Source organism: Heterobasidion irregulare (genome assembly GCF_000320585.1).
Source record: "Heterobasidion irregulare TC 32-1 unplaced genomic scaffold scaffold_08, whole genome shotgun sequence".
Taxonomy (NCBI): domain Eukaryota; kingdom Fungi; phylum Basidiomycota; class Agaricomycetes; order Russulales; family Bondarzewiaceae; genus Heterobasidion; species Heterobasidion irregulare.
In genome coordinates, this window is record NW_009258204.1 from 1,266,877 (window position 1) to 1,288,260 (window position 21,384).

The 21,384-nt window shown below is 51.9% G+C and overlaps 11 protein-coding genes across 11 annotated transcripts; 4 read left to right on the forward strand and 7 right to left on the reverse strand.

The window, feature by feature from the left end:
• Positions 1-1,435: 1,435 nt before the first annotated feature.
• HETIRDRAFT_104303 (uncharacterized protein) lies at positions 1,436-2,790 on the forward strand (the record flags this gene model as incomplete). Its single annotated transcript, XM_009550967.1, has 10 exons — positions 1,436-1,501; positions 1,576-1,593; positions 1,650-1,766; positions 1,839-2,080; positions 2,130-2,192; positions 2,246-2,287; positions 2,341-2,357; positions 2,420-2,509; positions 2,593-2,700; positions 2,771-2,790. The coding sequence occupies 10 exons, from the start codon at positions 1,436-1,438 to the stop codon at positions 2,788-2,790; spliced, it is 783 nt and encodes a 260-aa protein (XP_009549262.1).
• Positions 2,791-3,111: 321 nt separating this feature from the next.
• Positions 3,112-4,051, reverse strand: HETIRDRAFT_387189 (uncharacterized protein; the record flags this gene model as incomplete). Its single annotated transcript, XM_009550968.1, has 4 exons — positions 3,112-3,483; positions 3,564-3,641; positions 3,703-3,804; positions 3,856-4,051. The coding sequence occupies 4 exons, from the start codon at positions 4,049-4,051 to the stop codon at positions 3,392-3,394; spliced, it is 468 nt and encodes a 155-aa protein (XP_009549263.1). The 3' UTR covers positions 3,112-3,391.
• Positions 4,052-4,327: 276 nt separating this feature from the next.
• HETIRDRAFT_36024 (uncharacterized protein) lies at positions 4,328-6,570 on the reverse strand. The gene is made up of 5 exons (XM_009550447.1): positions 6,115-6,570; positions 5,498-5,793; positions 5,160-5,450; positions 4,758-5,108; positions 4,328-4,721 (listed from the first exon to the last, which is right to left on the reverse strand). Exons 1-5 carry the CDS (start codon positions 6,320-6,322, stop codon positions 4,485-4,487), a joined length of 1,383 nt encoding a protein of 460 aa, XP_009548742.1. The 5' UTR covers positions 6,323-6,570; the 3' UTR covers positions 4,328-4,484.
• HETIRDRAFT_441128 (uncharacterized protein) lies at positions 6,537-6,980 on the reverse strand. Its single transcript, XM_009550969.1, has 2 exons — positions 6,960-6,980; positions 6,537-6,910 (listed from the first exon to the last, which is right to left on the reverse strand). The coding sequence occupies exons 1-2, from the start codon at positions 6,973-6,975 to the stop codon at positions 6,711-6,713; spliced, it is 216 nt and encodes a 71-aa protein (XP_009549264.1). The 5' UTR covers positions 6,976-6,980; the 3' UTR covers positions 6,537-6,710.
• Positions 6,981-7,303: 323 nt separating this feature from the next.
• Positions 7,304-9,801, forward strand: HETIRDRAFT_36027 (uncharacterized protein; the record flags this gene model as incomplete). Its single annotated transcript, XM_009550448.1, has 12 exons — positions 7,304-7,424; positions 7,475-7,588; positions 7,646-7,756; positions 7,826-7,899; positions 7,961-8,307; positions 8,367-8,497; positions 8,551-8,655; positions 8,730-8,815; positions 8,872-8,914; positions 8,966-9,120; positions 9,176-9,243; positions 9,310-9,801. The coding sequence occupies 12 exons, from the start codon at positions 7,304-7,306 to the stop codon at positions 9,656-9,658; spliced, it is 1,704 nt and encodes a 567-aa protein (XP_009548743.1). The 3' UTR covers positions 9,659-9,801.
• A 26-nt stretch (positions 9,802-9,827) lies between these two features.
• HETIRDRAFT_49646 (uncharacterized protein) lies at positions 9,828-10,320 on the reverse strand (the record flags this gene model as incomplete). The annotated part of the gene is made up of 3 exons (XM_009550459.1): positions 9,828-9,869; positions 9,924-10,053; positions 10,214-10,320. The coding sequence occupies 3 exons, from the start codon at positions 10,318-10,320 to the stop codon at positions 9,828-9,830; spliced, it is 279 nt and encodes a 92-aa protein (XP_009548754.1).
• Positions 10,321-10,596: 276 nt separating this feature from the next.
• On the reverse strand, positions 10,597-11,704 carry HETIRDRAFT_147367 (molecular chaperone, DnaJ superfamily). The gene is made up of 5 exons (XM_009550970.1): positions 11,621-11,704; positions 11,445-11,548; positions 11,345-11,389; positions 10,962-11,237; positions 10,597-10,913 (listed from the first exon to the last, which is right to left on the reverse strand). Exons 1-5 carry the CDS (start codon positions 11,685-11,687, stop codon positions 10,842-10,844), a joined length of 564 nt encoding a protein of 187 aa, XP_009549265.1. The 5' UTR covers positions 11,688-11,704; the 3' UTR covers positions 10,597-10,841.
• A 175-nt stretch (positions 11,705-11,879) lies between these two features.
• Positions 11,880-14,319, forward strand: HETIRDRAFT_387200 (uncharacterized protein). Its single transcript, XM_009550971.1, has 5 exons — positions 11,880-11,984; positions 12,036-12,266; positions 12,326-12,971; positions 13,024-14,236; positions 14,291-14,319. The coding sequence occupies exons 1-4, from the start codon at positions 11,910-11,912 to the stop codon at positions 13,050-13,052; spliced, it is 981 nt and encodes a 326-aa protein (XP_009549266.1). The 5' UTR covers positions 11,880-11,909; the 3' UTR covers positions 13,053-14,236; positions 14,291-14,319.
• Positions 14,013-15,766, reverse strand: HETIRDRAFT_324063 (uncharacterized protein; the record flags this gene model as incomplete). The annotated part of the gene is made up of 11 exons (XM_009550972.1): positions 14,013-14,236; positions 14,291-14,369; positions 14,422-14,465; positions 14,517-14,549; positions 14,608-14,612; positions 14,683-14,752; positions 14,802-14,818; positions 14,869-15,073; positions 15,135-15,229; positions 15,411-15,593; positions 15,654-15,766. Coding segments are annotated over 11 exons (1,068 nt in total), but the record flags the coding sequence as incomplete, so codon positions are not given.
• A 693-nt stretch (positions 15,767-16,459) lies between these two features.
• On the reverse strand, positions 16,460-20,663 carry HETIRDRAFT_460016 (uncharacterized protein; the record flags this gene model as incomplete). The annotated part of the gene is made up of 14 exons (XM_009550973.1): positions 16,460-16,861; positions 16,916-17,025; positions 17,081-17,595; positions 17,647-18,072; positions 18,129-18,286; positions 18,346-18,421; positions 18,499-18,706; positions 18,767-18,899; positions 18,953-19,517; positions 19,566-19,751; positions 19,815-19,942; positions 20,002-20,173; positions 20,234-20,348; positions 20,405-20,663. The coding sequence occupies 14 exons, from the start codon at positions 20,661-20,663 to the stop codon at positions 16,460-16,462; spliced, it is 3,453 nt and encodes a 1,150-aa protein (XP_009549268.1).
• A 153-nt stretch (positions 20,664-20,816) lies between these two features.
• On the forward strand, positions 20,817-21,352 carry HETIRDRAFT_142913 (vacuolar H+-ATPase V1 sector, subunit G; the record flags this gene model as incomplete). The annotated part of the gene is made up of 4 exons (XM_009550974.1): positions 20,817-20,819; positions 20,880-20,961; positions 21,014-21,114; positions 21,173-21,352. 4 exons carry the CDS (start codon positions 20,817-20,819, stop codon positions 21,350-21,352), a joined length of 366 nt encoding a protein of 121 aa, XP_009549269.1.
• Positions 21,353-21,384: the final 32 nt, after the last annotated feature.

Below are 21,384 nucleotides of genomic sequence, written 5' to 3' on the forward strand. Positions count from 1 at the left end.
GTAGCAGGAGTGTGGCCACGAGCTCTTGTTCGTGATCAGGGACATAATCATGATTGTCCTTATACCCGCAAAAGTGCCTTGCAATGCAATGGCCATTCCGCAGTAGCAGCCCGGCCCAGAGCGTGCGCGGCGATGTCAAGAACGTGCCGAAGGTCGATGGCGCGGTGTGTGTACGCTGCGGTATACGCTTGCAACAGATTTGATCCCGAGCAGCGGGCTCTTGGTTTTTGATGATGAATGGCAGCCGGACATGTTGAGCTGAATCACGCCTGCTGCGGCAATCTGCCTGCGCGGGTGTGGAAGCTGTGTGAAATTGACAGTGCATACAGGACCGCGCGACGGGAAGTGGGGGCAATGCGAGGAACAGGGTGACTGTGTACTCTCACCGATGCTATCTTACGCGTAATCTTCTTCCATTTACTAGAAGCGATTCAAGCGATGAAATGTGTCAGACACATGAAAACTTCAAGAGGAGAGAGGGGAAAGAGTGGTGGGATGTTGAACACAGCATCTGCGATGTCGGATGCACACAACATCGTTAAGCGCGACTTCCATGCTGAGCCCGTAGGAGGAAGGTTCGATGTGCCAAAATTAATAGACATGCGGCAATAATGACAATGCGCTGAGGGCCATAGAAAAGATGAACCAAAGTCAATGAGAGCAGCCCGGCAGCCATCTCGAGCAAGGTGTAGCCATATGCCACCGCGGCATGAAAGGTTCTTGAGCGCTGCCACACTGCTGTCTTTGACGCTGCAACAGAGACTGCCATGGACGAGTTCGGGAAGATCCTGTTGTTTCACTGCGTGCTGAATTCGAAGACGAGACAGATTGGCAGGCCTGTTCAAAGGCGCAAGCGCAAGCGGAGCCATCTGAAGCCAAGTGGATGATGCCGAGGTTTACGGAAGACATAGAACGAGTGCGACGCTGAAATAGAAGGAGATGGAGGCCTGCTCAAAAATGCAGGCCGTGAGAGGAGCATCTTTCCTGGACTATGGATGCTCCGTGGCTGAGTCGGTCACAGCGTCCGACTGTTAGCCCACCTGCGATCGGAAGCTCGAGAGCTCGACCCTCTCTGGAGCAGAAAGAATTTTGCCCGCAGAGACCAAGCGAGACAGCGAGAGGTGCTGGAAGAGCGCCACGTGATGCGCCGCGCGCGACGCGTCCATGCAGGTCCACGCGTCCCGGAGACAAAGACGGGTCACCTGCAAGCCGACACGAGGACGACGAAGCAGAAGCGGGCAGCTCGACAGCAATGGAAAACCGCGCATTCAAGCGCCCACAACTGATACTTATACCTTCAGCTGCCACCCTGGGGAACGTGCGGTCGACTCTCGAGCTGATCTGCTCCCCCTCTTGATCCTAGCTGTCTTGCTCTGCTGGATCGCCCTGCGTTCGCTCCTCAGGGTTTTTTCTTCTTTGGCATTTGCATGCCCCAATGTCCACTCGACCGCCCATTGCCCCTAAAATCCACATGAGCCCCATTCAGCCCACACACGACCAGGTACGTCCGTTCGCGTCTCTCATTGCGCGCACTCGGTGCTCTATCGATAACCGTCAACATGCTTGTTGTACTAGGTTCCTGTGCTCTATGTCGTGAGTTATTCTGCCATGCAGCGGGTGTATCACGGGGCGGTGCTGATGTACTGCAGATTGTTGTCTATGCTGTGATCCTGTTCGCCTTGTGGAATATCCCCGGAGCGCGTGTTGTCATTAATCCACTCAAGCTGTTCGCCATAGGATGGCACGAGATGTGCCATGCAATAGTCGTGCGTGATCCTCTCTTCTGCGGCATCAGGGCCCGTCTCGCATGTCATCTCTAACTTCCCATGTTATCACAGGCAGTGTTGACAGGAGGTTCAGTCACCAAGATGACTATAGACCCTATCATGGGGGGATGTACACAGGTCGATGGCGGCCATCCCCTAAGCATCCTCTCCGCCGGGTATATCGGTTCCACCCTCCTCGGTGCCATCTTCGTTCTAGGCGGGTTCGACACTCTGGTCGCAAAGATTCTCAGCTTCGTTGCTGGCGTGGGTATAATCGCACCTTTGGCATTAGTGCGGGACAAATTGCGCGTACAGTATCATCCTTGGACCTGATATGCTGACCATATGATTCAATACACGCAGGACGATCCTCTTGACGCTCATCTACGAGGCGCTGCTCATCGGATTCTGGTTCATCGATCATGGGTAACACCTCCCTATTGCCCGTGATATATATTCTAAAGGTGAACCCACTCTAGGCAGGCTCTGAGGTGGTATATCTTATTTTTGGGGATCAATCAGTGAGCACCGCCCCTGTTTTGCACGTTGCGGTTCATTTCTCACCATCGTCCAGTATATTCTATGCCGTTTGTGCGCTTCTATCACATAGCTGCTTCGAACGATGTTTCTGACGCTTGCGTCGTGATATGCAGGGGACGTCACGGACGATAAATTTTTCCGAAAGCCAAACGAATCCGACGCGACCCAGTTTTCTTTGCTATATCCAAAGGTCCCACCGCATGGTAGGCGGCCGCTCAGCCGACGGCCCTCCGCGTTGTTGAAATATGTCTTGCGCACTCACGGAGACGTGTGTTCTGATTTGCAGTGTGGGCAATATTCTGGATATCGTTCCAAGTGGCCGTGCTCATCGCCTTTGTGCTCATCGGGATCGCCTCGTTCAAGCGCACGACAGACCAGATGTATCTCGAGGCTTGTACGTGTCGCTATGCATCCTCGCTTTCGCTGGAACCGGTCTATTGATAGCTTCCCTGCTACTTCATCAGCGCACTTCCTCCCGACGTGACCGCGCTCGTATAGTCCCTACTTTCCAATCTTTCGCATCTCACCCTATACCTCCGCATTTGTACGCTGCTCAGAAATCTTGGTCATAGTGTTTTCTTCAATCCATGTCTGTATTGCCTTTATTGTATCCTAACCGCATGGCTATCCAGCACAGTACACTTTCTCAAACTGCATTTCATGGGTGTTGATCGCCGAGAAGACCCCACATGAACCATATTGTACAAGGACTGCAAGTATACATAGATATGCAGATATGTACGGATAATATATTTGCTTTCAATGCTGGGTTCATGTCATGGAGATGCGCCACGTAGCCTGTCATATGCTACACATCACTTGCTGCTATTTCATCATAATCATAGGGATAACATGGGTTGCAAGGTAAAGTTTGAGTGGTGAGGAGGAGCCATAATAGGTTACGAGGATACGTTACGAGGAAGAGCCATGCCCATGCGGTCATCAAGAGAAGTCGTCAAACAGCGGGAGAACGTGGGTGGCGGACAAGGGAGCAATCGATTGGCAGGAATTTATACACGATGCAGTGAATTGAGAGTAGAGGCAAGCAGGAAGAGAGGAGATGAGCACTGGGAGACAGGGAAGGACTATTTGCGGGTTGCTCGCCGTATGAGATTTGCGACGATGAGCGTGCCTAATGCAGCCGCGCCGCCTACGAGGGCCATGCCAATGTAACTTTCTGCGCTCAGCGGAAGGTACGGCGATTGTGGCATGACGGTATGATTAGAAGCATGTTCAAGAGCGTGAATGTGTACGGACCTCGCTTGACTCCATTGTCAATCAGCACACCAAGTGAGTGCGCCTGCATATTCGTTGGCTCTTTGTCAAGAAGCAGCGCTGGGAGAGACCGACTCGTGTGAGGACGCCAACGAGGATAATCAGAGGCTACACAACGTACCATTGAAGTTCCTCGCTTCCTCGAAATTGCCCATCTTGTAATGACCCAGCGCAAGATAGTATAGACATTCACGCCGCCGCGATGGCTCGGCGCGATATATTTCTGTATGACGACGTTCACAGAGACCAACAGGCGGGAAAAGACAGCACACACCTTGCAGCAACCGCACGCCCTCAACCTGCTGTTCTCTCAATGGGCTCTTTACGAGCGCCCACGCGTAATTGAACTTGGTCTGGACGGTGACATGATCCTGGCTGAGCTCCTTCTCGTATTGAATCTTCAACACTTTGAGCTCATCGTAAGTCAAGGAGACATGTGCGTCCGCGGCGTAGGGAAGTTCGGTCGGCATGGGTGAAGAGAGCAAGCTGAGGGACGCCCCGTCCAGTATAGCACCATATTAGTCACGAAAGTACGTCCCAACTGGATTTTATCGTTATTTGGACTAAAACGGGCCCGCTTCGGCCCGCTTCGGCTTACACTTATAACGCTGGCGGCAGCGTTCTCAGGCTGACAGGCCTCATTTAGTGCTCCAGAAGCTTCAGCTCTGGTCTCCGTGGCTGACCTTACACAGGATCAAGTCATTCTGTGTCTTAGCTCGGTCAACTTGCGTCTCTTCCAGCTTCATCCCGTAAACGAATAGATCAATACACCTGCGAGGATACACAAGATGACAAACATTTTAAGCACGGCGCGAGCATTTTATGTACAAGACCACTCGCAAAAGCACACCCTGGACAGCCAAACGATTATTTGCACCCTCCCACCAGCATGTTGCCCATCATTCACGACTGAGGCAACGGTGGCGGAGCGTGCGGCTGAGGCGCGAAAATCAACTCCAGGGGAGGCGTGGTCTGACTGTCCTCGCTGAGCACTGTCGCAATGATCGACCTTCCTGCAAACGCTCTGCCAGCCAACGCCTTCATGGCAGCAGCAGCCCCGTTCGAGTCCGTGTACTTCACGTAAACCCTGCCGACACCTGATGCTTCGTCTGCCCTTTGCGCGTCACCTATCCCGGCTCCCTCGCTCGGCGCCCAGCGGCCTCTGTCCCGCCTCACGGGCCTTGGGATGCGCACGTCCTCCACGGTACCGTAGTTCCCGACCTCTTCACGAATGTCGTCCAAGATATCGGCATACTCCTGGTCGTCGACCAGATCGTCAGGTGTTACCATGTTCAACATCAACAAGATGCGCGCATCACTTGTGGATAAGTCGCCCGCAGGGAGAATAGGTCGAGGAATCTCGGGGAACTGGTCGTACGGCAGATTAGGTATGCCCGGTTGCCCTGCTTTCGCGCCGACAGATGCTCGCTGTACAACAAGGTAGCGGTCGCCGAGCTCCATACCGCTCAGAGACTGTATCGCGACGTCAGTTACGCTAGGATCATTGTATTCGAAGAAGGCGAATCCCTGGTCACAGTCATGAGCCAATGGTTATTCAATAGATCGAATTTTGCGCACCTTGGAAGCACCATTTCCGTTCTCGCGAACCAGGTTAAACGCCCTCAATTCGCCGAAGCTCTTCAAAAGTTCCATAACCTGCTCCTCATTCAAATATGACGGCAGCCCGCCCACAAATATTTTGTTCGCAGAATCCGGCACATTCGTGGAGACGACGCCAGGCACTATATAGGCCGGTGCAGACATATCGATACCGCCATAATCCTTCGGCCTACGAATTTTGAGAGGACCGTTGAGAAAGATGATGCCATCAAAAGCCATAGCTGCGGTCGCGTCTTCCGCACTCCGGAACTGAACGTACTCAGCATCGTAGTGTCAAAGCGACACAATCTGCTTACCTCGACGAAAGCGTAGTTCTTTTCGTAATTGCACTGCACGGCAAGGACAGGGTTGCCAGGTGCGCCTGTGCCGATGTTCATCTCAATCATCTTGTTATTGAAGAAGTCGGCAAGGTTCTGTTCATTGATGTCCGATGTGATGCTACCGATATAGAGTCTGCGAGATTGACGCGAAAGGTTCGGATTGACACCCATGCCCATGCCGAATGTTTGGACGGGCATAGGTGGGGGAAGACCTGGCACGCTCAAGATGGGCGGAATCTGAGTACGATTAGCGCCTGGAAGATTGAATAGACCTGTATATCGAACAAAATCAGTATGGATGTCGATGATGCAGCCAAGCTCTTCGTCAACGAGCGTTGCGCGCTGATCTTCCACAGTAGATCATGAGCGAGTATGGCCGGCTGATTTAGGCTGCAAGATACAACCAACAAGGACGCAAAATGAACAAAGCCGTTACAAAACCGGTGAAACGTATCGTTGCCTTCGCCATACACAGACCCAACATGTCGCGAAGTATGACCTGTCACGCTTGTTGTTCTAAATTGACCCGCTCTTTGGCCAAAGAATCGACCAAGCAACGAAGCTCCCCTAGACCAATGAAGACGACCGCTCACCTGTTTGCTTTGCTTGCATAGCGCTATACTGCTCATAGCCGGGCGCGTGTACATCCCACCCACTAGCCTTCCTCCTGCGTTGGGAGAGCGGTATGACCCCTGGTGGGGTCGGGGAACGACGTTCAGGTGTGCCGGCACCAGGACCACCGTCCCTTTCAGCGCGCCGACCACGTCGACCACCAGCACCAGGACCACCACCCCGAGGCATGTCACCATCCTCACGACGGCCACGAGGGTCTTCACGGAAGTCGCGGCGACGGTCATCGTCATAGCGTCCCCGGCGCGCGCCATGGTCTTCGTGGCCTCTGCCTCCTCGTGGGAACCGCTCACGATCTCTGTCCCCTCTGTCCCCTCTGTCCCCTCTGTCTCCTCTGTCTCCTCTTTCGCCTCTTTCTCCCCTTTCTGCTCTATCTCCTCTTTCGCCTCTTTCGCCTCTTTCCCGCTCGCGCTCGCGTCTGCTGTATCGCTCCCTATCGCCTTCTCTGTGTCTATACTCACGGTCTCGATCGTCATGACGCGAGGAGCGATGACGCTCGTGTTCGTCGCGGTGGGAACGGTCTGCAAAGAGAGAACAACGAATGGGATAAGTATGATGGCTAGAATCGTCTGTCAGTAGGCACAGGTCTCTCGTTCTTGTTGAGCGACGGGAAGGAAAAGAAGCTAGCTAGCTGAAAAGAGCATGGTGCGAAGGCAAATGCACCATGAGCTGGTTGTGACGTGCTGCAGTTTTTTGGAAGAGGATAGTAGTTACCTCGCTCTTCCCTCAGCCCGTGTGCTCCAAATTCTGACTTGATCCCTGGGCACAGTTTGATAGATAGAACAGGATACAATGAAAGAGAGCTCACCAGCAGAATCGGCCATGGCTGTTGTTCTGAAGTTGGAAGTGGCGCGTCGAAGTTGGAGACTTGCCTGTCACGAAGAGAATTTTCTCACGCCACATTAAGTACTTGCTAATAGCCATTTGATTTCCCCTCGCCGATGCGTTTGTCGGCGCTCGAAACACATGCATCATTGCCGCGTAGACATGTTCCAGAAAATGTTTCTGGGTCTTTGATAGCAAGGGCTGCTTGATACTCCGCTGCGCGGCAGGGACAGGAAGGTACAGGATTGCATCCGACACGTGACCTTGCTGAAACTCTCACAGACTCACACCACCTTGTTTTTCCCTCTGAAACTAGCATTCAGCAGCATGTGGCCTTTCACATCATCATTCAAGAGCATTGTTGAAGGCAAACGCGCTCAACGCAACGCAGCTATAGCTAACGCTGTTGCTTATACGATTGAACACCAAGAGTATCTGAACGCGACAGGTGCGCGCATGTGATTCGTCTACCTGACTAGCGGTACGACTCCAGTCCAGCGACGCAGATTGTTCAGCGGATCGAAAAGGGGGAATGGACTGCTTCAGGTGTCCTAGAAGCGTACATTGCGCGCGCTGTGCAAGCCCACAACAAGACAAATTGTTTGACGGAAAGTATGTCTGACACATACGAGTGCCTGCAGGCCGTAAGGCTGACGAGTGATTGTGTAGTTCTTTTCGAACAGGCGCGAAAGGATGCTAAGCTCCTCGACACCGAATTCTCTAAGACGGGGAGACTGAAAGGGCCCCTGCACGGTGTGCCTGTCAGCCTGAAGGACCAATGTGCGTTAGGCAATTGACCGCACTATCGTAGCTCTTTATTGATTAACCCTTATGCTTTCAATGTCACAGACGATGTGAGCGGTGTAGATACCACCATTGGGTTTACCCAGTGGGCCAACAATCCTGCTGCTGCGGATGCTTCGGTATTACACATTATTTCCTCGCATCACCTCATTGTTTGAACAGTCAGGATGCACCCGTTAGATAGTCAAGCAACTCCGTGCAGCTGGTGCCATCCCCTTGGCCAAAACGAATGTACCACAAACGATGCTTGCCTTTGAATGCTCCAACCCTCTCTGGGAACGCACCACCAACCCATGGAGTGCCGCACACACCTGTGGCGGCTCCTCTGGTGGGGAGGCTGCGCTCTTGGCAATGGACGGCTCTGCGCTGGGTGTCGGGTCGGACATAGGCGGCAGTCTGAGGATCCCAGCATCGTACTGTGGCGTCTACGCGCTAAAGCCCGGATTCGGGCGGATCGCCTACACTGGCAGCAGAGGTGCGAATCAAGGCTTCGAAGGTGTTCGCGTCGTATCGGGGCCCATGAGCCGGTAAATGATTCCCCCCCCCCAACGTTCGGACATTCTTACGAATGATTTTTCAACGACAGCTCAGTCGAGGACATCGAACTGATCTCGAGGCTTGTCTTTGGTGTTCAAGATGACAACTACTACCCTGCACCTATACCCTATAGAGATGTTACATTGCCCGCGACGTTGCATTTCGGGTACTACACATCAGGTCCTTAACCTCCGTAGTACATCTCTCAAAGGGACGCTGACGTTCCGGGACAGATCGATTTGTCAAAGCCTCTCCCGTCTGCAAACGTGCGGTTTTGGAAACTGTTGAAGCTCTAAGACTCGCAGGACACAAGTGCACCGAGTTGGAACTTCCGGAAGGTGTGGCTCTTCTCTTTCTTATGGCTTCGTCGGGCTTGGATGGAGACATTTCTACCTTTTTCAAATCTTTATAGCCCCACGTCCACTGGAACTATTTGCTGGCTTGACCTCTGCAGACGGTTACGAGACACTTATCTCACCCCTTGGTCCTGATCCCAAAGTACGACCATGCGCTTTCGAAATATTTGACTTACGACCGAACGGCGTTTTCATCAGGAAAGTAGTCTATTTCTAGTAACTCTTGGCCCGAGCATGCCAGGTATGTCCGCTTGCCAGCTAGTCCTCCGTCCCACTTACCTGTCATTGGTAGACTTCGTTAGAAGAATTGCTTCTTGGGCTATCACGACCTTCATCGGTGACTCCATCTTTGGAAAGCTGATGCTGCACTCGAGGAAGAAAACAGTCGCGGAATATTACAAGTATACGGACCTCAAGAACAACTATACACGCAACTGGAACCAGGAGGTGAGCTTCCGTTGGCTCTCCTCATTAGTTCTATACTCATTCGGCGTGATGGCAGGTATGGGGCAAGTATGGTTTCGATGGAATCATTGCGCCTGTGCAGGCGATGCCGGCACTTCCACATGGGCGAGTCTTTTTACATAAAATTTTGGTGCGGATTACGCGTTAACAAACGCCTTTTTCTATCTTCAGAGGTTGCGACAAGCTCTCGCCGCTTGCAATTGCCACGATTCAATACAATATTGTCGATAGCCCTGTCGGCGTCATCCCCGTCACCCGCGTCGACCCTACTCTGGACCAGCTCACTGACGAATGGCGCACCGCATCCGACCACGGTTCGAAACTGCTCGAGGCAGAGCTCTACGGCAAGAACCCCGTATACAATCCAGAGTTGATGAAGGGTCTGCCGGTGGGCGTGCAAGTCGTTGGGCGTAAATGGGAGGAGGAGAAAGTCATTGCGATGATGCATGTCGTGGACAAGGTTCTAAAGAAGAAACGGACGGGATTCGGACCTGGCAGCTGGACACCGAGCGCTGTGTAGAGTCTGATGGGGACTATACGCTGGTATAGGACTTCGAGTGATTTAGCGGATATGGGATGGATATTGGATTTATATTGTAGGCAGGGCGATGTGTTCATGCTTTCATTTATGTTACACACACACACACACACATGATGAACGAGACATTGTGAGAGGGTCCGAGGGGACATCATCGTCGACCTGCTTGACGGTCTGCTCGCCGCTGCTCCATCTAATGTGTTTTCCCGTGAATGTCCATCACAAATCGAAGATGGACAACACACACCCATGCTTTCTTACAGTCCCTGTAAGCCTGGAAGAAATCCAAGCACTTGTCCCGGTCATAGTCATTCCGGTTCAGGCAATCCATGGATGCCTTCGAGGCATCCTCACAGGGGCTGGTAGAACAAGCAATGCTCAGCCACGGTCGCTGGAAAGACGAGCACAAAAGATGAAGGACATACTCTGCAAACTCAGACGTTACGGAACGTTTCTTCACGCGAATTTGAAGTGAGCGATCATGACGACGTAGGCAAGAGGCCTAGAGCGACGGGTATGGGGTGGAGCACAATGGACATGGGACGTACTTTGAACGTTTCTTTGTAGTTCTTGGGCTTCGTATTCTTCCAAGGTGAAGGCTCTAGTTGGGAAGGCAACTCTTGTTCTGTTTTCGAGTCTGGCATGTGCAGTGACGGTGGAAGGCAGGACAAACTATTCCCCACAGAGCCTCACAGCCACACGTACCGATGCGATTCTGAGTACTTTCTGAGTCCCCGCGGAACATCATAGTACATAGTATAGTTTCGCGCGGCCCTTAGTATAAGTGACGACTTTTTGAGTACCATAGGCCTTGCACGCTCACCATCCATGGAACGATGCTACAAGCGTTCCATGGAGAATGTGGTGTCACAATGGTGTTGATTGATGTATCAAAAGAAACTGGTGGAGACAGTCTGTCAGAGAACAACGTGTAAATTGCCCATAATTCGGATGTATATATACAAGCAAGAGTGCATCGTGCGATCGTTCTGGGTAATGATATAAAGAAAACTCAAAGGAATATGACGAGGTAAATAAGTTTAAAAAAAGCGGGTCGAAAGCAATCGAACGAAGAACGGGATACAGAAGACGATACAAGTACACATAAGTAAGCCCACAATAAGTCCTAGAAATAAAATCGATAGGCTCAATGTCCCCTGTGGGGCTATGACGCCGACGCCTTCACTTTGTTCTGGTCTCCGCTATTTGTCGCTGACTGCGCGCGAGCGGCCTTGAGCTGCGACCTCCTGAGCTAATGTCGCATGATTGAATAGAGAGTACGAACCATCTGTATGCGTTGTCTGCGCTCCACCCACTCTGGAGTGAGATTATACAGCTCCTGTAACATTGAGTCGACCAAGGATGCATAGTCAGCGGCTTCTTTGTGCTGCACCACCGTTTCTTGTGTCTGCGTAGTCTGTTGTATACTGCGTACATCAGCATCGCTGCTCTCCTGAGCGCGATGTGTCGCGCGATCTCGGGCGCGGCGCAGCTTCTCCTCTTGCATTCTCCATCGATAAGAGCCAGGAGTTGGTAGATTGCGTTGGTGGATATCGTAGGCCTATACCGCAGTCAGACAGGGTATAAAAAAAACATATGTCGCAAGAATGAGAACGAAAAGGGTAGGTGCGGCAGCCCGTTCTCAGATTCCACAATTTGTAGACTCACCCTGCGCTGATCGATGTCTCCAAGAATCTCAAAAGCTTCGCGAACCTAGATGGGGTATTGGGACAACGGAACAGGATCAGAAGAAGCAATGCATGCGCGCCCTTCTGAACAGCTCCTCAGCCTCTTGCTTCTCCCCCTCGCTCGCGTCAGGCCCCAGTTTATCTGGATGTGTCTCCAATAACTTCTGCTTGTATGCTTTGCGCACTATGGACACACAAAGCGCGCGTCGCGTCCTAGTTCAGCGCGGCGCGAAGAACTACGGGCTCACGCACGTACCGTCCTCGGTAGTCGCAGACCTCGACACTCCAAGCGCCTCGTAGTAGTCGGGCAGTTGATCGTTCATGTAAAGAGAGCCAGTGCTGATAAAGAGAGAGGAGAAAAGTTGAACATAAATCACCGGAAACTCGAAGGGGAAATCAACGCGAATCGCGTTAGGCTCACGTGCCCAGTCTTGCCGTCGGCCGAGTCCTCGGCCAAGTCACTTACTCACCAGCTTACTCCATCCATTGTGGGCTTTTCTTTCTGCTCTCTACGGTCTCCTCGCTGCCGTTGACGGCATACACAGATGATAGCAGTACAGCATCCAGCGCAGATACCAGATCCTCTCTCTGTTCCGGAGAACGCTCCAGAACACTGCCCAGTGTGTTCACAATCTAACTTTCCCTGAATCATCCTCCTCACGATTTCATAGGGCACTGAATCTGAGCTTGCAGGGAAATCTGCAGCATGCGATGGATGCGCAAACCAAGAGATATGCGCAACGAATACACCAAAGGGTCCTGACCCTGCTCTGCCACTCATCCGTCAACGTATGTTAAATGTCAAGCGCAAGATCCTCGTTCTCTCGGGCAAGGGCGGTGTGGGCAAGTCCACTTTCACTGCCCAACTGGGTTGGGCATTTGCTTCAGATGATGAAATTCAGGTACTTGCCATGTCTTTATTCTGGCAGACTTCTGGACTTTAAGATCGCGATGATCGCAGACAGGAATCATGGACGTCGATATCTGCGGGCCTTCGATTCCCACCATCCTCGGTATTACATCTGAACAAGTGCACTCATCATCATCTGGATGGTCTCCTGTTTATGTCCAAGACAATCTAGGCGTCATGTCTGTGGGCCTCATGCTTCCCTCTTCAAAAGACGCCGTCATGTGGCGAGGGCCGAAGAAAAACGGCCTTATTGCGCAGTTCCTCAAAGACGTAGACTGGGGTACACTTGACTATCTCCTTGTCGATACTCCACCCGGAACGTCTGATGAACACCTCAGCATCGTGCAGTACCTCAAAGACAGTGGGATCGACGGCGCCGTCGTTATCACGACACCTCAGGAGGTCGCCCTGCAGGACGTGCGCCGTGAGATAGATTTCTGTCGAAAGGTCGGGATCAGGGTGTTGGGCGTCGTCGAGAACATGGCGGGCTTCGTGTGCCCAGGGTGTAAGACGGAGTCGCAGATCTTCAAGCCATCGACGGGCGGCGCGAAGAAGCTTGCGCAGGACATGGGTGTCGAGATGCTGGGATCTGTCCCCCTCGATCCGCGGATAGGAAAAAGTGCAGACTATGGGGTTAGTTTCCTAGATGAGTATCCGGACAGCCCTGCCACGACAGCATATTTGAACATCATCGACCGTATGTGACTTTCAGCACCATACATGCTGTCCCCGCTCATTCCTCCATATAGGCATTAAACAGATTCTAGGGGACGATTAGTTGAATATCTATTCACCTTCTATCCGGGATCTTATTCGCGCTCATTCCCGGCTTTGTACCTCCGCCATACTCACCCTTTGTACTAGATATCATGGAACTGTATTATTCTTCGAGAGCTGTAATTGATTCCAACGTAGGGGGGTGTATTGTACATTCATTCTATCATGTGCATGTTCGTTCTATGCCGCATCACTCAAAACAAGCTAAGACAGCCACTTGAGTGCACGTCTAAACACTTTCCTCTACCACGCCAACACCTCAACTTGACTTCTCCTTATCACTTTCCTTGTCCTTGCTCCAGGACTCGCGCTTTTCGCCCCTGAACTCCCCAGGCATCTCACTCGGTGGTGCATCTGCCTCTGTTTCCGCTTCTCGAATGTACCGCGCAATCGGTGCACCTCCTACCTCGCCGCTCTCGCCAGCGTCCACACTTTCGTATATTGACACTGTCGAGAGCGTACGTAGGAGCTTCCTTGGGACCTCCGCACCACCAACAGTACTCGCCGTCCTCGACCGAGCGGGTATGACGTACCCATCGCGTTGCGCGCTAGGGAATGCGATGCCGCCGGCGCCGCCTTGTCCCGTACCTCCACCACCGTCGTCAACGAATGAGGGCGCACGCCCGAACACTTGCTCCGGTGAACGCGAGAAGTATGAGTCGCGGTCGCGCGTTGAATGTGCCGAGTGTATCGAAAAGATACTTGCGCGTCTCGCGTACGAGACCAGCGGGTCTCCATCTCTCCTCCTCGCGACTATCGGAGCTAGACTTCCCTCGCTCGCCTTTCGCTCTTGCGCCCTCTCCGGAAGATCTACTGGTTCCTCCTCTGCGCTTTGTCCAGATTCCACAACTGTGTTCAGTTCGGTCTGATCCTCTTCTGTTCTACCAACGGCGATCTCCTCCGAAAGCACACTCGGACTCCTCAATGATGCGGGTTCCTCGGTCATCTCCAATGCAAAGGACCTGACCTCCTTTCTGTACTCCTCGATCTCCTTCCACAAAGTCTCTCTGAACTGCTCGATGGTCTCTAATGCTTCGATCTCTCGCCATCGATCAAAAGGTGTCGGGCAGAGGGGCTCGTCATCGACATCGTGATAACCCGCAAGCCAAGGGTGTTCAAGGGCTTGTCCAACTGTTATTCGCGATTCAGGGTCGAAGCACAACATTTTTTCCAAAAGGTCAAGTGCTGAACATAGTAGAAATTAGCAGATCAGTAGCAATCACTCAGACTCAAGCGTACCTTGAGGGTCAGCCAACGGGATAAATTTGCCAAACGGAATTCTTTTTCTGATAGGCAGAGATCGGACGTATGCCCGGGCCTGTGATGAATCAATACTGACGATTCCCGGGACGGTCAAAAGCTCGACATACCCTTTCACTCCCAATTTGAGTGATCACACTCTCAGTCGGCGTACCTGCATCCTTCGTTAGTCCAAATATGCACAATGTTCACACCATCTGCATACCAAGGACATCGAGAATCTTATTGAGCTGGTCGACTAATAAGACCGTTGGTCAAATTTGAGTCAATGATTGAGATACGAAATCGAAGTTCACCATAACTTCAGGAAATGACACCGATAGATCAGTGGTGATGCGTAAAAGAAAAAGAAGAACAACTGGAGCACTGACTCTTTGCCCTTGAATATTGGCTTTCCGAGGAGCAATTCTGCCAGGATGCATCCTATTGACCAGACGTCGACTGCAGACCTCAATCAGATACGAGACGGCGCTAAATTCATGAGACATACTTGCGGTATTATAACGTCTTGCAGTCATCGTCAAGGATAGAAAAATCATAGTAAGTGTAACACCTACTTGAAAGCCAGCATGATCTCTGGCGCCCGATACCACCTGGTTGCGACATATTCCGTCATTTTTGTCGCAAGTTCGTCTGGTCCGGATTCGAATCCCCTGCTCAGACCGAAATCACAAATCTTGAGTTCACAGTCGGAGTTGACCAGTAAATTCCCGGGCTTGAGGTCCCGGTGCACTACGGACGCAGAGTGCACATACTTCATGCCTGAAAAGCGTCATTGATCACCTCGGGCGAAATAAACCGAAGAAGGGAGACTAATGTGTACCTCGCAGTATTTGATATGTGAAATATTGTACGTGCTCGTTAGTGAGCGATTGTCCAGACCTGATGATCTGGTGTAAATCAGCTTGGAGAGGTGAGCTCAGGAGATAGATATGGCGGATGGAAATAAATGAACAAGCACCTTCCATTGGCTGATGAGATGAAGCTTTAAATCAGTGTTGTAAACAGTATAACACCTTGCGCACCTCCATGAACAAATACCTGGGAATTTGCAAGATGCATTCAGGAGACTGGCTGATCTTCGAAAGAGAGAACATACATCTCATTAAAATTAGGTGCTATCGCATCTACATCGATTAGGCCAGTAATATTTTCGTGGTTGTTAAAGTGTCGGAGAAGTGCAATCTCGCGAAGTGCACGCTTTGCGAGCGACGTCTTCTCAAATATTCGGGATACCAGCTTGATGGCGATGGTCTCCCCAGAGATATCGTCTGCTGCTGAGCTGCAAAACTTTTCCGTTTAGTGGATCGCGGGTTGGAAGCGTTGCTGATAGAAAGCTGACATGACTACACCATACGCGCCGGAACCCATCTCTCGAACCAATTTCCACCTCTTCTCAACATGAAAGATTTTGTCAAATGAGCGAAAGCTATGATATCCCCTTATCCACGTCATAATATCGTGTGAGCCTAGTAAAGTCAGTCATCTAGGAAAGATTCGGGGCGCACCGCTTTCGCAATGCAGCCTCAGAGAACGGATCAGCTACCTCTGATTGTCTACGTACGCGCGACCGTCCGCGCGTCACACCCCACGACCCCGGCGACGGCTGTACCGAGCCTGATGACGACGATCCTGAGCTCCTGTGTCGCCGTGACGTGGGCCTGCCGCGTTCAGATGAAAGTGCGGACTGTGCCTCTGACATGCCACTCTCCTCCAGGCTTCAGATATCTGGTTTACGTGGGTCTTCTTTAGAGATACAAGAGCAATGTTATGGGGATATAGTAGGATGGTGGTGATGTTATGCAAGGCCTAGGAAGAGACGTCGAGATGGTCGCGGTGACAGAAGTTAAAGACGAAGCATGAGTTGAAAGCCACTGACTCTTTGTCGCATCACCGATGCATTGGCGCGGATGTTGAAGCGCGATAAGATAAGATTGCAGCGCTGGTGCCTCAGTTGACAGCGGATTCATTTTCGCGGACGTTTAGGCACTCAAAACTGGAACGGGTGCTCGCAGATCGGCTCAATCAAGATTAAGATACATTTAACACTCGAGTACCTGATGCTACACGCAAATAGGATCATAAATCCGAATATACAAAGACTGTCCTAAACACCGTCTCAAGAACTAATCGGGTGGTCACCAATTGCTATGAAACTGCAGGGCTGGCCGGAATGGGTGCTGGTGATGAGGTTGGGGTAGCAAGAGGTGGAGTTGGAGTTGGAGGAGTAGCAGCGATCGTAGGAGTACTATCGTCTTCGCCGAAAATATCAAGGTATCCCGCAACCCTCGCCTTGTTCCCTGCCTTTTTCATAACGTACTCCCGTAAACCCGCCTTCAAACTGGGCTGTTTGTCAACAAGCTCACGCAGCTGCTCCTTGGGAAGTTGAAGTAAAGCACCAAAGCTCGCTGGAGCGATGACTTTGGCACATCGTATGAACCCCTCCCATAGTGGTGGGTTCATCCAGATTTTTTTGGTGATCAGTCGTGAAAGCAAAGTGGTCGATACAAAGCCAACAAGCGACTTGTACGTTGTCACTGCTTGGATCACCTGTGCAAAAAAGTGAGCACTCTACACATGCCAATAAGGCGAGATTAGACTTGCAGTTCGCAAAAACAGCGTTGGAAGGACCGGCTCATCGACAATCTGCTGCATGACCACTGCAAGAATCTCGGATCGGAACACGTCTGTCATCGAGAAACAGATCCCGATAGCTTCAAAGAGGATCAGATGCCACGCCAAACTGATCAAAGGGCAAAAACAACCCACCCTCGATTGCACTCTTCAACCCTATCTCTTTTTCGAAATCATGCAACAGTACCATGAGCTCAGCAGGCGTCAAGAGCTCGCTCTGCCTTACCCTTGGCAGATTGCTTGTCACGCTTCCGAACGTCTGCGGTGGTGTTGTCACGATCGCACCAAACACGGACCGGACGAGATTCTTCGGTTCTGGTGTCCCGTTCAAGATCGACACGATCTTGGGCAAGTGCTTTACAATATCTGCCTTGTCCATCTCGGCGATGATTGGAATGAGGAACCGAGCGTCCAGGTCACGTTCCGCAATAAGCGCCTTGACGAGCGCGACCAATTGCGCAGAGGGCCGGCCATGCTCAGTGAATATGCTAAGAACACGAAGGGCGAGGGTGTCTGCGCCGGGTGGGAAGGTACGCATGAGGGTCAGGAGTTTTCCGTGTGTCGGACCTAAGGAACGAATGAGCGCGGTAATCAGGTCCTGTACTGCTTCTTGCACGGTAACATCCATCTCTCCATATGCTGCAAAAGTCCTGCAACATTGTTTAGCTGGCGCGTAAAGTATATGTCATGAGAAGGCTCACTCTTCGAGGAAGTCCGAAACCTTGACAGACAGTGCAAACAAGAGCTCAAGATGTTGCAACACCTGCGCCTTCTGCGCTGGCAGCTCCAGTTGCTCGGGGAGATACGGCGTCTGCAGGATATCGTCCGGTGGTAGCTGACCGTCCTCAATATTGTCCTCGTGTTCGTTCATCTGAACATCTTCCCCATGAGGCTTCTCTGCTTTCGGCTTTGACTGCAGCCGTCGGAGCAGTTGCAGCGCAAACTCGCGGATCATGCCGTCCATTGGCTGGGCATCACCCACCCACCGTTTGACGGTAATGATAGCTGCACCTCGAGTGACCTTTTCAGGGTGAGTCGTCAACTCGAGAAGGACGTTCAGCGCCTCTGCGCGCATTGTTGGCCGCTGGGTGACAAAGTCGCGAAGTGTCGTGAATCCGACCTGCATCCTGTCATCCCAAGAAACGTCAAATGATTATGTGGCACAGAGCCGGCTATAGCGTACCTGTCAGGCTCCACACACAAGTCCCGCAGAAGAGTGAAGACATCTGGTGGAACGTGTGGCAGGTCGAGTAAAAATCGTCCAAAGGCACGATCCTTGCCGTCTAGCTGATTTTGATATACGGAAACGATCTGGTTGAGCCAAGTATCGTAGTTCGGTCGCTGGAACGCAAGATGTCAATATATTCGGTACCAAGTGCATTTCAAACGAGAATACGGACCCAATCACGGTTCTTCGATGTCTGGATCTGGTCATTGTACCATTCCTCGTTCATCCAAGTGGTTGCAAGTCGTATTCTGGTTCGTGACACCAGCATCAGAACTCGATCGGAAATGGAACCTTCTGCGACCATAATGCATATAAGAAAACGCACCGTCCGGAAAAATCTGTCATGATATAGTCGCACAACGTTCTTCTCAGCTTGTCCTGTCTCTCATACAAAGTGACCATCTTGGCGTCTTTGACTTCCTCGCTATCCTCCTCTGCTGTATCGTCCTGCATTTGTACATCTGGGTCTGGATCGACCACTCGTGTGACCATCCTGATAATGAGCAACATCCACAGCTCCTGGCCCCCTCCCCCTGTATTCGACCTTGCGAGAGACATTTCGTCCCCTCCACTCCATATGCGCGTCAACGAACTCTTGACCAACGCTTCTCGTTCTGGCTCTGCGAGTGTTAGTGGGGGCGGGATTTTAATGTTAGTCAAAATGATATCTTTCGCGTCCAGCGTTGTAACCGCCGCCAGCTCTTCATCTTCTTGCATTGGTGCCAGCTGAAACACACTCACGGTTAGTGACTGTTTGAGAATTTTGCAAAGGAACAAACCTCGAGGTTAAGCTTATCTGGCTCGTATTCAAGCTCGTCTTGGTCAATGTCCATCTGCAAAGGATCGACCGGCTCGTCCTTCACGATCGACAGAGTCCTATCCTCCTTCCCTTCATCGATGACAGCCGCCTCGGGTTTGTTGGATGCATGCTCAGAGTCAGTAGCAGCCGATGGTAGAGTTGAAGGGCCAGCGACTGGCGTAGCAGCGGGCATCACAGCTGGTGTGGGCGCGGGCGCAAGGGGGCTTGATGCTTTGTACGCCTGCATTATTGCCGTGAAAGCATCCTCGCTAAACGCCTGAAGATTCGCGACTACCAACTCCGTGATCAGTGCTGCAGGCAACGACGTGAAGTCGAATGCCGACAAAATCGATGCGGCGTGCGGCGTAGTATGGTCGACCTTTTGTCGTTTTGGGTCGGCTTTGTTCTCATCCGTCGACACGGAAGGGGGACGCTTCAGTGCTGCCTTACGTGCTTTCTCTTCTGCTGCCGCTCGTTCCATCCGCGATGCCTGTACAGAGAGCGCCTCATTGATTTGGGCCTGAAAGGGCGCACCCTGAGGTCCACTGAGGTCAAATTAGATGGGATCATATTGGGGACATGCAGGAGCGTACCGCAGGATATGGTTGAGAAGTATACGCACGGCCTTTTCAACGCTTTTTATACTGTTGTATGATTGGCCTGCAAGGGCAGCTGGCGTCCATGATGCCAGAGTGGACACGACGAGCTGGACTAGGTTCGGGCGAAGCTTTATCAGGTTTGACCAGCTGTTCAGAATGGCAGAGAGAAGGTCGACGTTTCTGCGGAACCGTTCTGTCAGCATCCCAGCTCACGCCTGCCTGAGGCAGATGTCTATGACGCACGGATTCGTGAACAGCGTCGTAATAACTGCTTCAATGAGTCTGCTGGCCTCAGCCTCGAGTTGCGCGACGGGGATAAACGGGTGGTCTGTAGGACACATGGACAAGTTGGGATCGTTCTTGTTTTGCAGCTGATATCATATGCGGCGACGTAAGTGGCTATATACAAAGCGAAAGATTGGGCGTGCACTACCCTAGGATCCGCAATGCCGCGTGTCTGCACCAAGATTACTCGCTGCATGAACTTCACCGCCGCCAGCCGGACACCCGCGTGCACTCCCGACGCCCATACGAATTCGAGGATGCGGGTCTTGGAGTGGGTAAGGATGTCCCAGTGATGGCGGTTATTCCGGTTCGTGCAGCTGTGTAGAAAGAGGATAGATGAGGGCTGCGCCAAAGTATGAAAGGTATCGAATACTCACAAGAAACGGAAGAGAAGAGGGTAGATGGTTCCAAACATCTGCACTATGGTCTTCACAATATGTGGACTAGGGTCATGTAGCAGCCCAGCAAGAACTTCCAAGAACTGCGACGCGACTGTGAAGGATGAATGCCATTAGCCAGTCAAAACACTGCAAGTCGATGTTACGTACGTTGGGTGCGTGCCTCGAGTGAAAGGGATGAGCGTATCATCCCAAAATGCAACAAGTCGAGGAGCCATCGTTTGAGAAGAGTATCGGGTGCACCGATGACGCGTTGAATGATAGTCGAACAGAAGATGGGGATTGTGCTGGGGTTGGCCTCCAGGAACTGCCGGACGGTCGCAAGCAAGTCCGCCTGCTCCTGCGAGTCCGTCTGCGCATGGAGCGCGGCCTGGAGGACCTGCAGGGGGTCACCAGAGTGCGTGGCCATAATTTGGCAAATAACAAGAGGCCTGGCGACGTCGAAGGGCGTGTCGAGGAGGCGCTGAACCGTGATAGTGGCAAATATAGGCTTCAAAGTCGCTGCACACAGCGCACAGGTGACGCGCTCAGCGGAGTTCAAATTCACTTGAATCACAACGATATGGTACTCATTCCACTCCATCCAGCCTTCACGGCTCCTTGATAATAAGATACCACATTATAGGCCGCCCAACATTCTCAAGGGATACAAACGTTGCTCGAGGCTGAGAAAGATGCTGCTAAAGTTGTCCAGGCAGCGCGCCAATGTATGCCGAGCCTGCCTGTGCATCTATGTCCTTCCTGACCATACGCTCCTAGATCGCGTGCAGAGGCTAAAGGACGCGCGAACGGAGGCCTCTAAAGAAATAGAGGAGTACAAGAGATCTAAAGAGCTGGAATTCAAAGCGTTCGAGAACTCGGTGCGCCGTATCAGTTACAATCACATACCACCTCCCTAACCTTGCTCAATATATGCAGCACGCTGGGTCGACCCAAAGTGCGCAGTCCGTCATCGACAAGGAGACCGAAGGGAAGCTCTTGGAGATAACAGAGGCGTTTGAGGCACACAAAGACGACGTCGTCAAGAAACTGCTTGAGCGTGTCGTTCTCATCAAGCCCGAGCTTCATCGAAACCTCAAGAAGGCGGGTCTCGATTGATCAACTCTATTTTCCTTTGTCACACTCCACAT

What these genes read in the sequence shown, in the direction of transcription:
- HETIRDRAFT_36024 (XM_009550447.1), bottom strand. Translation starts at nt 6,322, where the DNA reads ATGCCTCGGGGTGGTGGTCCTGGTGCTGGTGGTCGACGTGGTCGGCGC. An exon ending in TATGCAAGCAAAGCAAACAG is followed by an intron (nt 5,794 to 6,114) that starts GTGAGCGGTCGT and finishes TTCGATATACAG; the next exon opens with GTCTATTCAATCTTCCAGGC. An exon ending in ACGTGCGCATCCCAAGGCCC is followed by an intron (nt 4,722 to 4,757) that starts GTGAGGCGGGAC and finishes GCGCCGAGCGAG; the next exon opens with GGAGCCGGGATAGGTGACGC.
- HETIRDRAFT_387200 (XM_009550971.1), top strand. Translation starts at nt 11,910, where the DNA reads ATGATAGCAGTACAGCATCCAGCGCAGATACCAGATCCTCTCTCTGTT. An exon ending in ACGCTCCAGAACACTGCCCA is followed by an intron (nt 11,985 to 12,035) that starts GTGTGTTCACAA and finishes ACGATTTCATAG; the next exon opens with GGCACTGAATCTGAGCTTGC. An exon ending in ATATTTGAACATCATCGACC is followed by an intron (nt 12,972 to 13,023) that starts GTATGTGACTTT and finishes TCCTCCATATAG; the next exon opens with GCATTAAACAGATTCTAGGG.
- HETIRDRAFT_147367 (XM_009550970.1), bottom strand. Translation starts at nt 11,687, where the DNA reads ATGAACGATCAACTGCCCGACTACTACGAGGCGCTTGGAGTGTCGAGG. An exon ending in GTCTGCGACTACCGAGGACG is followed by an intron (nt 11,549 to 11,620) that starts GTACGTGCGTGA and finishes GTGTGTCCATAG; the next exon opens with TGCGCAAAGCATACAAGCAG. An exon ending in GCAGACAACGCATACAGATG is followed by an intron (nt 10,914 to 10,961) that starts GTTCGTACTCTC and finishes AGGAGGTCGCAG; the next exon opens with CTCAAGGCCGCTCGCGCGCA.